Here is a 13,239-nt window from a genome sequence, read left to right on the forward strand (position 1 = left end):
TGCTTAATGATAGGAACTACACATGCAGATAACCATCCACTCACCTTCTCAGCATCTCACAAAGACACAGCAGCTGGAAATAGAAAATTTGGACTCAAATGACAGATTTCCACTGGTCTGATGTCCATTCTTTGTTTCTTGGCCCAGTCTGTTCTCTTCCTCTCATTGGTCTCCCTCAGCAGTGCTTTCTTTGCAGCAATCTGACCCTGAAGGCCTGAGGGAACTCTATCTTCCTTTCCTGGGTCAGTCCTCATGAGAGCCAGTGTCATCACAGCGTTGATGCTTTTTGTGACTATTTGAAGAAACTTTTAAAGTTCTTGAATTTGTTTAGATCGGCTGACCTTCATGTCTTAAAGTAATGATGGACTATTGTTTCTCTTAGTTGAGCAGTTCCTACCTTAATATGGGTTACAGTGGTGGAATCAGGCTATCTGCTGTATACTAACACTACCTCACACAACACAACTGATGGTCTCCAAAACATTAAGAAGTCAAAAAATTCCAGCAATAAACTTTTGACAAGGCACAACTGTTGGCACGGCACGATTCCAGGTGACTACCTCATGAAGCTGGTTAAGATACTGCCAGCAGTCAAACACTGGCTACTTTGAGGAATCTAAAATATGAAACACAGTTTGGTTTATTTAACACTTTAAAAATAAAGAAACTCTGCAAAACTAAAGAAAATCCCCTGAATGAGTAAGCATGCCCGAACACTTGACCACTACTGTGTATATATATTTTATTAGAACAGTCCACACGCTGTTAGTTAGCTCCGTAAATGGAGCACAAACGCAGACCTGATCAGGTCATTTTCCTCAACACACTCTGTACTTTTCTTCTCTGCTGATGCAGCAGAAAAAAACACCTGACTTCACTACTTGTTCATAACAGTTAGTTCACCATGGATCAAAAAGCACTCAGATATTTTCCTTACAGTAAAAGTGTTCTCTGCTTCTGACTGAAAAAGGAGAACATGTGATTAACCTGCTGTCTGCCTTTAAAAGTCAACAACAATGTATGGGTCAGTGACAAATAAGGGTTGTCAAGATGTGCAATTCAAAAATATATTAAAAACTAGTTTTAAAAGAAGCATCAGGTTTGTTCAAATAGTCATTTAGTATTTTTGTTGGTTTTATATCATTTAAAATGACATTTGCACCATTTTTTTTTTTTACCAAAAGTAAGACTGAATGGTCCTGAAAATGTCAAATGGTGTAACCACAAAAGAATGATAAATATTACATATTTTATCACCTACAGTGTATTTAAGTGGACTTATATTAATAATGACTTCATTAAAACAAATGTAAATGTTTCCTGATCTCCATGATTCCCCAGATTAAATGTAATATTTAGAACAATTGTATTCCATTACCTTTATTTAATATAAAAGTTATAATGTAAGACCATGCCAAACTAGTTCATATGGTGTTTTATTGACAATTTAGTGTTTTTAATAAAGTTGAGCTAGTTTTTATGGTTACACCACTTAGACATTTTTGCCATAATCCTCTAATATATTCTCTCAAAATCGATTAAAAGCAGTAATTTGATGCTGGGTCCACAAAAAAAGAATGCATGCAAGTTATTTATACGTTTATTTTCACATTTTAAGCACAGAGATAAAACAGTGTGTCAAATATCAGGCTGGAGGCTTCTCTTGTAAACTGACCTTAAATACATATTTCCTTTGATGCAATAAACATTGTGAAGTTTTCTCACTGACTGAACTGTTGTTGGATGTGATTCTTAAAAACAGCCCACTGTTAACAATGCTGCTCTTACAATTTGGTATAAAAGGCCTGTGTGAATGACTGAATACTTGCATTATTTGAACCTGGACCTTCAGTCAGTCTTTGTTGAACATGTTAGCTGTGTGTGTAGTTGTGATGGTGTCTGTTGTGTGTCGCAGGCTCCTCTGAACGGCTGCCGCTGTGAGCCTCTCATCAATAAACTGGAGAACCAGCTGGAGGCCACTAAGGAGGAGATGAAGACTGAGATCCACACCGTGCAGGACCTGATGAACAGCAAGATGGGCCAGCTGGACCGCAAGAACAAACACCAGGTACTGTCCACAGCAGAAAGCTTCACCGTGCAGCAGTTATGGTTTGATTTGTTGGCCTGTGAAGCTTTTTTGTTGAATCTTATAATCTCCAATAGAAGATGTTGTGAGGCCCTGTATGGGTCTGTGGAGCAGGGGTTTGGAACCTCTGATCTACAGCAGAGAGTGGAGGAGACTCTGCATGTTCATACTTTTTTCTTTAACAAAAAAAAGGAAAGAATCAAACAATCTTTATTTTTTTCTTTAACAAAAAAAAAAAGAGATCTCCAGAATCAGAGGAAGGGGAGGTGACAGGACAGTAAATACTCTGATGGAAAACAGACTGAGCTTTCTTCATGAATAAACAGATATTGATGAAGCCTTTGGTCACACTGCCTGCTACTTAGTGGAAAATGACATGATGAACCACCCAAACATTAAAGGCAAATGTGTTGAAATTAAACTAGAGCCTTCTCTCCAATTAACAGTTACACAACACAAAGAAGAGTCAGAAGAGTCCTCAGGTTTAACATCACACTCTTACAACACTGTCACACTTGTGATGGACTCTTTCTTCTTAACCCTTAACCCACATACTGTTCATATTCTGACTCCCCAACACCTGGAAACAGCTTTCAGCTCCCACAGAGAAACTTTAGCCTTTTTTTTTGGTTTTGTATATTTTATATTATTCTCAGCTGTCAAATGAGGATATAAATATGTGACGATATTATCAACAAACTGTACAGAAAGCTGCATCAGTGTTAAGTATAAGCTTAGAAATATGCAGAATGAGTGGAAACTAAAGTTTAAAACAGCTCTGAACATTTTCAGTCTTGATGTCATGATCATTTGTTAGAGTTCATTCTACAGAAGTCTTCTCACTGCAGCTCTGTATAGACACACAGCACAGGTCAGCTATTGTATTCCCTGTGCAGTTGACTGGATGAAACATTAGGGTAACAGTGTGGGCACTTTGACTCCATCTCCCTGAGGAGCCACCACACATCCAATATACATGTGCTCACAGCTTCAGATAAAAGCAATCTATCAGATTGCATGAGGTCACTCATGCATGATGCGTGAGCATCACTGCTGCCTGAGAAAATCCAGAAGTGGATGAAGGCAGGAGTGAATAATCAACAAGATCAAAACAACAACAGAGGCAGGTATGTAGGCCAAAACACAGGAGGACCTATTACTGACTGAAAGACTGGAAGACTAACACTGTTCACTGTAGTACTCCTGTGTCCCTATTGGCTCCTTAATATTATGATATATACTTTATTGACATATGACTCTACAGCTGGATGAGCTGGAGTGAGTTTGTTCAATTCATGCAACAAAAATAATGTGCTTCTATAACAGTCTCCACTCTGCTGGTGTGAGGAGATGGAACCTTTGCTCCCATTCAGCCACAAGAGCATCAGTGAGGTGCAGCACCGATGTTGGCTGATAGGGAGCAGCGTTCCCGTTCATCCCAAAGGTGTTGGATGGAGTTGAGATCAGGACTGATGCAGGACAGTTAGGTTATTACAAGTGACAAGTGTCAGGAAGTGAAGTGAAACAGGAGAGAGACACAAAGCTGGAAGAACAGTGTTGTCTATAAAAGTGTTTCTCTGCAGGTGTGCTGGTCAGTTGGGGCTAAAATGAAGAGAATGCTGTAAAACTTGAGAACATGTAGCAGAGAATGACTAAACAAACTCTGACTGTTTCACATATATGATCTCCGGTCTCTGTGTCAGATCCGGGCTCTTGATAAGATGACAGTGGAGAGAGTGTCAGCAGAGAGGAGCGAGTGTGTGCAGAGGATCGAACAGAAGGCCCTACAGGAGAGGCTGGAGGCAGAGAAGAAACAGGTAACACCAACCAACCACAGACAGCTGTTTGCTCTCTCTGTTTTTTAAAGGCCTGCATAATGTTCCAGATAGCAACGGAAACTGTCAACATAACTGCAGGGAGAATATTTACATATATAAGAATTAAAGATGCACTTATAACAGAAGAGAAGAAAGAACAGTGTTCAGCAAGTGAGACATGATAATATAAGTAGCTGTATTTGTGTGTGTGTGTGTGTGTTTGTGTGTTGTGCTCTTCAAGCAGGCGTCCCTGGTCAGCGAGCTGAAGAACTGGTGTCTGTCCAAGCTGCAGAACATGGAGGGTCGCATCACAGGAGAGCCGGGCAGCACCAAGCTGCAGCGCTGCTCCTCAGCATCAGAGGGCCTGAACGACGCAGAGGGAGCAGGCCTCACCGTGCTGCCCGCCACACACGGAGGCAGCGCAGAGTGCCTGGAGCTCCACAGCAGCCCCGCACTCCTGCACTCCAGCAGGGCGGAGACCAGCGTGGCAGAGGGCGGCTCAGCCAATCACTACTTTGTGGTTCATGTAGAGAGCTCTCCAGGTACAGCCTCATCCAATCAGATCATTTACAGTCACCAGCCTCGTCATCAGATACACCTGTGCAATCTAATTCATTCTAATAGCTCTGATATAAATTCTACATTTATGAAGTTTATACATTTTCACTTTTTGTTAACATTGTCAAAAAGGTGATAATTCTACTTTGGAGTGGACAAAATATTAGGAACACCATTCAATATAATGCACCCTAATACACCACCATCACCCATTATGACTTCAATAGCAAACATGAAGTAAAATGATCACCTTCTTGACAATGTTAACAAAAAGTGAAAATGTATAAACTTCATAAATGTAGAATTTAAAGCAGAGTTGTTGTATTAGATTGAATTGGTTTGCACAGGTGTTCCTAATGAAGAGACCAGTGACTGTATGTTCTCATCATCACTTGAGTCTTAATCAAATGAATGTTAAAACACCTCTCACAAACATCTAGATGTTGCTTCTTTACTAATATATTTGTTGTAATTTCTTGATAACAATGGTTGTACTATGCATGAATGGTGTACTAACTATATTAAAATACATGTACAGGAAATGGTTCACCTGTTAATAATTGACACTGTATTTTAAAGGCTACATTTTGAAATGAATACATTTAAGTAAAGTCATTTATACTTACATATTAGCATGTAGATGTTTGATCATTCAAGCAAACACTCGAGCAAATCACTCATAAAAAAAAAAAACTTCAAAATTTGAATGTGTTTTTGTTCTGAGGCAGATTTTAAGAAACAACCTAACTATTGAACTCACACCACCATCATTTATTTTATCAGCTCTGTACATGAGACTAGTGAGACTAGTCCAAAGCTCCAAAATCATCTTTCAAGCCTGTGAAAATGTGCTGATAGCTGAGCTTTGTGTCTCACTCTACTGTCAGAAAACACATCTGAATATGAGAGTATACTTTCTTCATTGCACTAATGACTTATGTAATTAATGTTATATAATTGTAAGATCTTTTGGAAGCAGTAGTACTGCAGCCAGAGTCAAACAGCAGCAGTGAGCTGTTGATAATTACTTGCTGAGTCACTGCTCCATGCTAATGATCAGATGAGTGATGCTGCTCAGTGTTTACACAGTGAACTCAGTGTTTCTGAACGTTCAACAGATGGTGATAAGGCTCATAACGCAGACATCACCTCTCCTGCAGCAGCCAGGAGCCCTCACACATCTACCCAGGTGGTTCGCCCGAAGGAGCGCTCAAAGCCTCAGGACCTGCAGGACGTGGAGGTGACGGTGTGCGGGGCCAGCGGGGGCGGGACGCACAGAGCCAGCAGCTTGTCTCCTGCCACAGAGCGACGCTGCAGCAGCAGGACCGACAGCAGGCTGAGAGACAGGGAGCGAGGCCGGGACAGAGGGAAGCACCACAAGAAGCATCCTCTGGGCAGGACTAAGTCCAGAGGGAACGCTGGGGGGGTCAAAACCCTGGAGGTCTTCGGAGACCAAGCTAGCGAGCCCTCCTTCGCTCAGGAGAGGGAAAACATGCACGCTCTGGAGGTGACGCAGTACTTCTTCGAGGCGGTGTCGACGCAGATGGAGCGCTGGTATGAGAGGAAGGTGCAGGAGGCTCGCTGGCAGGCCGATCAGAGGGCTCAGGCTGACAAAGCAGCGCTCATAGAGAGGATCACATACCTGGAGGATGAACTACGCATGATGAGGACTAACAGACACGACGACTGCTGACACACACCTCACTGTCTCCGCCCGGCTGCTTCACACACAGGCTACACTTCACTCTATCAACTGCCATTTAAACACACTGTATAGAACTGATGGGTCACTGTGTTATATGTAGGGCTTGCGGGGCTGGATCACACCAGAATGGAGTCCAGGTATCCCAGTTTAACAGATGCCTAAAACCAGTTCCTGCTAACTGGAGGTGTGTACATACAGTAGTGTAGTAATGAGGCAGCTGTCACATACTGTGTGATGTAAATAAAGCAGTAGATGTAAAGATAGATGTCAAAAAACTGATCTAATGTGCCATTTTTATTAGGATCCATTAACATGATGATGACAGTGACAGCTGGCTGGATGGAGGGAATCACAGCATTATAAGCTTCTTCTTGTTGTCTGCATGCCGGAATCAGACTCGTGACTCTAAAAGGACGACCTGCTGTTTCTTCATGAGAATGTGCTCTCACTGTATATATACATGATAAAAGAAGGTGACATTAACACACATGTGCATCATTGTAACTTCAGTTTCTTCAGTCATTTGCTGACATAAGCATGAAGCTCATCATGTTTCTGTCTGTTGCTCTGTATAAAAGCTTGTTGTCTCTGCTCTGTCTTGACAATCTTTCTTCCTCAATCACTTCACTCCTCTGCTCACACTCAGATTAGACTGACAGGAGCAGCAGTCAGGGCTAAGATGTGACTATCTGGGGATACATGTTGGTAAGATTTGAAAAGATTCCAGAGCTCAGAGAAGATGATCCAGCTCCAGTAACTTCATTTAGATGAAGTCAGTGTTCATAATTCAGTTTGACAGCAATAAAAAAGAAGAATAAGCATTGAAATTTGAACATTTTGATGTTGCTGCATGGTTTGATGTATCTCCTGCTTTAATGTGCATGGTTCATTTATCATCACTCTCAGATAAAGATGACTACACACAGGTGCACTGACCTGTGATCAGGCTGAAAGGATGACAGTGGTTCTAGCAGCACACTGCAGCCTCCACACATTTAATATTACAGACCCAGAACAGCCTCAAACTGAAATATACTGTCACATAAATGACAGATCTGCTGTCACACATCAGTCCACACACACATACACACACACGGAGGTTACTGCAGCTGTATAATTCTGCTCAGAAAATTATCCATAATCCTGCAGCAGTCAGCTACAAAGTGACGATGTTAAAAATACTAAACATTATTATTATCATTAATAAACAACTCAGAGTTGAAAGCTCAGAGTTGTGCTGCAGTATTATTATCTGCTGTATAATTGATGTAGTGACTGTCTGCTTAAACATGTTGGTTAACTGGACTTCGGTTAGTTTATTAATGCACTCTGAATGATGATGATGATGATGATGCCACAAAACTGTTTCTATAAAAAAAGATCATTCTGAATCTGTGTTTTCATGTCTTCCTGTTAATTACATACATACATATACATATATATACAATTCAAACAAGAGTCTGCCAGGTGGGCTCAGAGTTTCAGTCATCATGGAGTCAAAGATGTTCACCATCAGGTCAGTCCCATTAATTCAACCATGAACAGTATCAAAGAGTTAGAATCCTGCATCAGAGAGCAGACTCAGTGTTTAACTACCAGCCAACGCCAGAGATGTCTGCAGCTCCTCCAGGTGGTTGTTAGCCTGTGTGATCATCATCCGGATGGCATCCTGATGAGATATAACAGATAAGATAACATATAAGATAAGAGAAGCAGTGTTGAGAAGTAACTAGTTACATGTAACAATGTTATATTATTTATTGACAAAACTCTAATCCCTTAGTTACTGAGGAATATATATGTGTGTGTGTATGACACACATTACAGTGTTTTATTGTCATGTGATTGTGAACACCATCCAGGTCACATGATATATATACTGTATAGCTGCTGAGTTGACGGTAAGGCCTTCTGTACATTTTGCATCTTGTCTGAAAAGCTTCTTCAGTTGTGTCTGAATAGAGCGAACGCATGCTGACATGTTTACCTGATTTGTGGCGCTCTTGTTCCTCTTGAACTCGTCTCTGGCCCAGTCTCTGAGGTACTTCCTGTCTGTCTCATCTGGAACCTTCCGTATGGTCCTCAGCATGTTTCTGTAAATCCCCAAAACTTTCTGCCTCTGTAAGAACTGATGCAGACACCAGTTAAAAACACATGATTAGAAACATCATAATCACATTCTGTAGCATGTGTATGTGATTGACATCATTCTCATTCTCATCAAACATTCAGTGACCCCTCGTTCCTTATGGATGGAGGCATTGTCATCCTGAATAAGACCACTCCCATCAGGATAGACATGTGTCATCATAGGATAAAGATGATCACTGACAATTACTTTGTATTGCTACAGTGACTCTTCTCTCTAAGGGGACAATTGGACTTGGGTAAAGTTAGAAAGAGATTGGCAGATTCGAACAAACGAAACATTGTTAAAACATAAAAAAAATGTCTCTTTCCTATCGTAGTAAGGTAGACTATTGACTACAAACTCATTTTCGCTAAAACGAGTCGTCATCCAGGCTGCAGGAAATATATTGCTCTCTATGCGCTGCGGGCGGAGAGGCGAGCGCTTAGGGACCGTCTACAAAGTGCAGTACCAAAACGAAAAATATTCAATATCTCCACTTTTATTCACTGTAGTCTCACCAAATTCACTCCACACACCAACGGTCACCTGATAATCACACTACAACAGTTATTGTTACAAAATGGGCTTGTGTATAATACTTCAATATCATCACTGTCATGTGCTGTCGTTCCATTGATTTCCCTTCAATAACATCAATATTATACACAGTAGTCTTCACTATATTCACTCCACACAACAAGGGTCACCTGATAATCATACTACAACAGTTATTTCAGAAAAAAAAATCTTTTTGCATATTTTTGGGGAATTTTATTGTGAAAAATCGTCAATAGCGTTAATATTATACAGTGTAAGATGACCAAAATCATGCTACACAACAAGGGTCACCTGGTAATCATACTACAACATTTATTTTGGGAAAATTAGTTTTGATATAATTTTGGGGATTTTTTATATTCAAACATATTCAGTATTGTCAATATTATACACTGTATACTCACCAAAATCATGCTACACAACAATGGTCACCTGATAATCATACTACAACAGTGATTTCAGGAAAAAAAAAAAGTTTGCATATTTTTGGGGAATTTTATATTGAAATATTTTCAATAGCGTTAATATTATACAGTGTAGGATGACCAAAATCATGCTATACAACAAGGGTCACCTGATAATCATACTACAACAGTGATTTCATAAAAACGTGGTTTTGTTTATTTTTGGGGAATTATATTGTGAAAAATCGTCAATAGCGTTAATACTATACACTGTATACTCACCAAAATCATGCTACACAACAATGGTCACCTGATAATCATACTACAACAGTGATTTCAGAAAAAGGTGTTTTTGTTTATTTTTGGGGAATTTTATTGTGAAAAATCGTCAATAGCGTTAATATTATAGAGTGTAGGATGACCAAAATCATGCTACACAACAATGGTCACCTGGTAATCATACTACAACAGTTATTTCAGAAAAATGTGTTTTCGTTTATTTTTGGGGAATTTTATTGTGAAAAATCGTCAATAGCGTTAATATTGTACACTGTATACTCCCCAAAATCATGATACACAACAATGGTCACCTGATAATCATACTACAACAGTGATTTCAGGAAAAAAAAAAGTTTGCATATTTTTGGGGAATTTTATATTGAAATATTTTCAATAGCGTTAATATTATACAGTGTAGGATGACCACAATCATGCTATACAACAAGGGTCACCTGATAATCATACTATGTAATGGGAATTCTTATTATTCATCTTCTCTGATACAAATGAGTAACTATGTCATATGATTAGTCGATGTGTGTGTCATAATCTGCTGATCATGACACCACTTATGTTACATGAAATGCTGATTGAGTGAACACTATTGAACATTGAGTGAACATCATGTATGTTATAATTTACTGACTAACCATTGTCCTGATTGTACACACATTATGATGTGACTATTGTGCTTACATTGTTCTGATGGTAGAACAAGGTCAACCTTTCACAAGATAATGTATTGTATATAAACTGAGTATTTCCTCTGCTCTGGGCTCACTTGTGCCATCTCAAGGCTTGAGACAGCAAGGAGTCCGTCTGCAGATGACTGAATAAACTACCAGAAAGAAAACGAATGAGTTTGTGCTCCTTAATATAAAATTGCCAGAACAACTACAACAATGATTTCATAAAAAGGTGTTTTTGTTTATTTTTGGGGAATTTTATTGTGAAAAATAAAATCGTCAATAGCGTTAACATTATATAGTGTAGGATGACCAAAATCATGATACACAACAATGGTCACCTGATAATCATACTGCAACAGTGATTTCATAAAAAGGTGTTTTTGTTTATTTCTGGGGAATTTTATTGTGAAAAATCGTCAATAGCGTTAATATTATACAGTGTAGGATGACCAAAATCATGATACACAACAATGGTCACCTGATAATCATACTACAACAGTTATTTCAGAAAAAGGTGTTTTTGTTTATTTTTGGGGAATTTTATTGTGAAAAATCGTCAATAGCGTTAATATTATACAGTGTAGGATGACCAAAATCATGCTACACAACAATGGTCACCTGATAATCATACTACAACAGTGATTTCATAAAAACGTGTTTTTGTTTATTTTTGGGGAATTTTATTGTGAAAAATAAAATCGTCAATAGCGTTAACATTATATAGTGTAGGATGACCAAAATCATGCTACACAACAATGGTCACCTGATAATCATACTACAACAGTGATTTCAGGAAAAAAAAAAAATTTTGCATATTTTTGGGGAATTTTATATTGAAATATTTTCAATAGCGTTAATATTATACAGTGTAGGATGACCAAAATCATGCTATACAACAAGGGTCACCTGATAATCATACTACAACAGTGATTTCATAAAAACGTGTTTTTGTTTATTTTTGGGGAATTTTATTGTAAACAATCGTCAATAGCGTTAATATTATATAGTGTAGGATGACCAAAATCATGCTATACAACAAGGGTCACCTGGTAATCATACTACAACAGTTATCTCAGAAAAACGTGTTTTTGTTTATTTTTGGGGAATTTTATTGTAAACAATCGTCAATAGCGTTAATATTATATAGTGTAGGATGACCAAAATCATGCTATACAACAAGGGTCACCTGATAATCATACTACAACAATTATTTCAGAAAAATGTGTTTTTGTTTATTTTTGGGGAATTTCATTGTGAAAAATCGTCAATAGCGTTAATATTATACAGTGTATACTCACCAAAATCATGCTATACAAAAAAAGGGTCACCTGATAATAATACTACAACAGTTATTTCAGAAAAAAAATCTTTTTGCATGTTTTATATTGAAATATTTTCAATAGCATTAATATTATACAGTGTAGGATGACCAAAATCATGATACACAACAAGGGTCACCTGATAATCATACTACAACAGTGATTTCAGGAACAAAAAAAGAGATTGCATATTTTTGGGGAATTTTATATCAAAATATTTTCAATAGCGTTAATATTATACAGTGTAGGATGATAAAAGTCATGCTATACAACAATGGTCACCTGATAATCAAACTACAACAGTTATTTCAGAAAAATTTGTTTTTGTTTATTTTTGGGGAATTTTATTGTGAAAAATCGTCAATAGCGTTAATATTATACAGTGTAGGATGACCAAAACCATGATACACAACAAGGGTCACCTGATAATCATACTAAAACAGTTATTTCAGAAAAAAAAATCTTTTTGCATATTTTTGGGGAATTTTATATTGAAATATTTTCAATAGCGTTAATATTATACAGTGTAGGATGATAAAAGTCATGCTATACAACAATGGTCACCTGATAATCAAACTACAACAGTTATTTCAGAAAAATTTGTTTTTGTTTATTTTTGGGGAATTTTATTGTGAAAAATCGTCAATAGCGTTAATATTATACAGTGTAGGATGACCAAAACCATGATACACAACAAGGGTCACCTGATAATCATACTAAAACAGTTATTTCAGAAAAAAAAATCTTTTTGCATATTTTTGGGGAATTTTATTGTGAAAAATCGTCAATAGCGTTAATATTATACAGTGTAGGATGACCAAAATCATGCTACACAACAATGGTCACCTGATAATCATACTACAACAGTGATTTCATAAAAACGTGTTTTTGTTTATTTTTGGGGAATTTTATTGTGAAAAATAAAATCGTCAATAGCGTTAACATTATATAGTGTAGGATGACCAAAATCATGATACACAACAATGGTCACATGATAGTCATACTACAACAGTCATTTCAGAAAAATGTGTTTTTGTTTATTTTTGGGGAATTTTATTGTTAAAAATCGTCAATAGCGTTAATATTATACAGTGTAGGATGACCAAAATCATGCTACACAACAATGGTCACCTGATAATCATACTACAACAGTGATTTCAGGAAAAAAAAAAAATTTTGCATATTTTTGGGGAATTTTATATTGAAATATTTTCAATAGCGTTAATATTATACAGTGTAGGATGACCAAAATCATGCTATACAACAAGGGTCACCTGATAATCATACTACAACAGTGATTTCATAAAAACGTGTTTTTGTTTATTTTTGGGGAATTTTATTGTAAACAATCGTCAATAGCGTTAATATTATATAGTGTAGGATGACCAAAATCATGCTATACAACAAGGGTCACCTGGTAATCATACTACAACAGTTATCTCAGAAAAACGTGTTTTTGTTTATTTTTGGGGAATTTCATTGTGAAAAATCGTCAATAGCGTTAATATTATACAGTGTATACTCACCAAAATCATGCTACACAACAAGGGTCACCTGATAATAATACTACAACAGTTATTTCAGAAAAAAAATCTTTTTGCATGTTTTATATTGAAATATTTTCAATAGCATTAATATTATACAGTGTAGGATGACCAAAATCATGATACACAACAAGGGTCACCTGATAATC

At 37.5% G+C, this 13,239-nt stretch overlaps 3 protein-coding genes across 3 annotated transcripts in view; 2 read left to right on the forward strand and 1 right to left on the reverse strand.

The window, feature by feature from the left end:
- The window catches only part of ankrd6b (ankyrin repeat domain 6b), a 31,511-nt gene extending 24,086 nt beyond the window's left edge, over positions 1-7,425 (forward strand). The window contains exons 12-15 of the mRNA XM_062437405.1: positions 1,916-2,068; positions 3,790-3,903; positions 4,145-4,445; positions 5,580-7,425. Coding sequence (XP_062293389.1) covers positions 1,916-2,068; positions 3,790-3,903; positions 4,145-4,445; positions 5,580-6,154 — 1,143 coding nt within the window. The 3' untranslated portion in view covers positions 6,155-7,425. The remainder of the gene's footprint in view (positions 1-1,915; positions 2,069-3,789; positions 3,904-4,144; positions 4,446-5,579) is intronic.
- Positions 1-13,239, forward strand: part of ube2j1 (ubiquitin-conjugating enzyme E2, J1) — a 210,083-nt gene that overhangs the window by 151,261 nt on the left and 45,583 nt on the right. The gene's annotated exons all lie outside the window — the stretch shown is intronic.
- lyrm2 (LYR motif containing 2) overlaps positions 7,560-13,239 on the reverse strand; it is a 36,323-nt gene continuing 30,643 nt past the window's right edge. The window contains exons 2-3 of the mRNA XM_062437403.1: positions 8,154-8,294; positions 7,560-7,835 (exon numbers count right to left, since the gene is read on the reverse strand). Of these exons, the coding sequence (XP_062293387.1) occupies positions 7,755-7,835; positions 8,154-8,294 (222 nt within the window). The 3' untranslated portion in view covers positions 7,560-7,754. The remainder of the gene's footprint in view (positions 7,836-8,153; positions 8,295-13,239) is intronic.

This window comes from Scomber scombrus, chromosome 17 (genome assembly GCF_963691925.1).
Source record: "Scomber scombrus chromosome 17, fScoSco1.1, whole genome shotgun sequence".
NCBI lineage: Eukaryota > Metazoa > Chordata > Actinopteri > Scombriformes > Scombridae > Scomber > Scomber scombrus.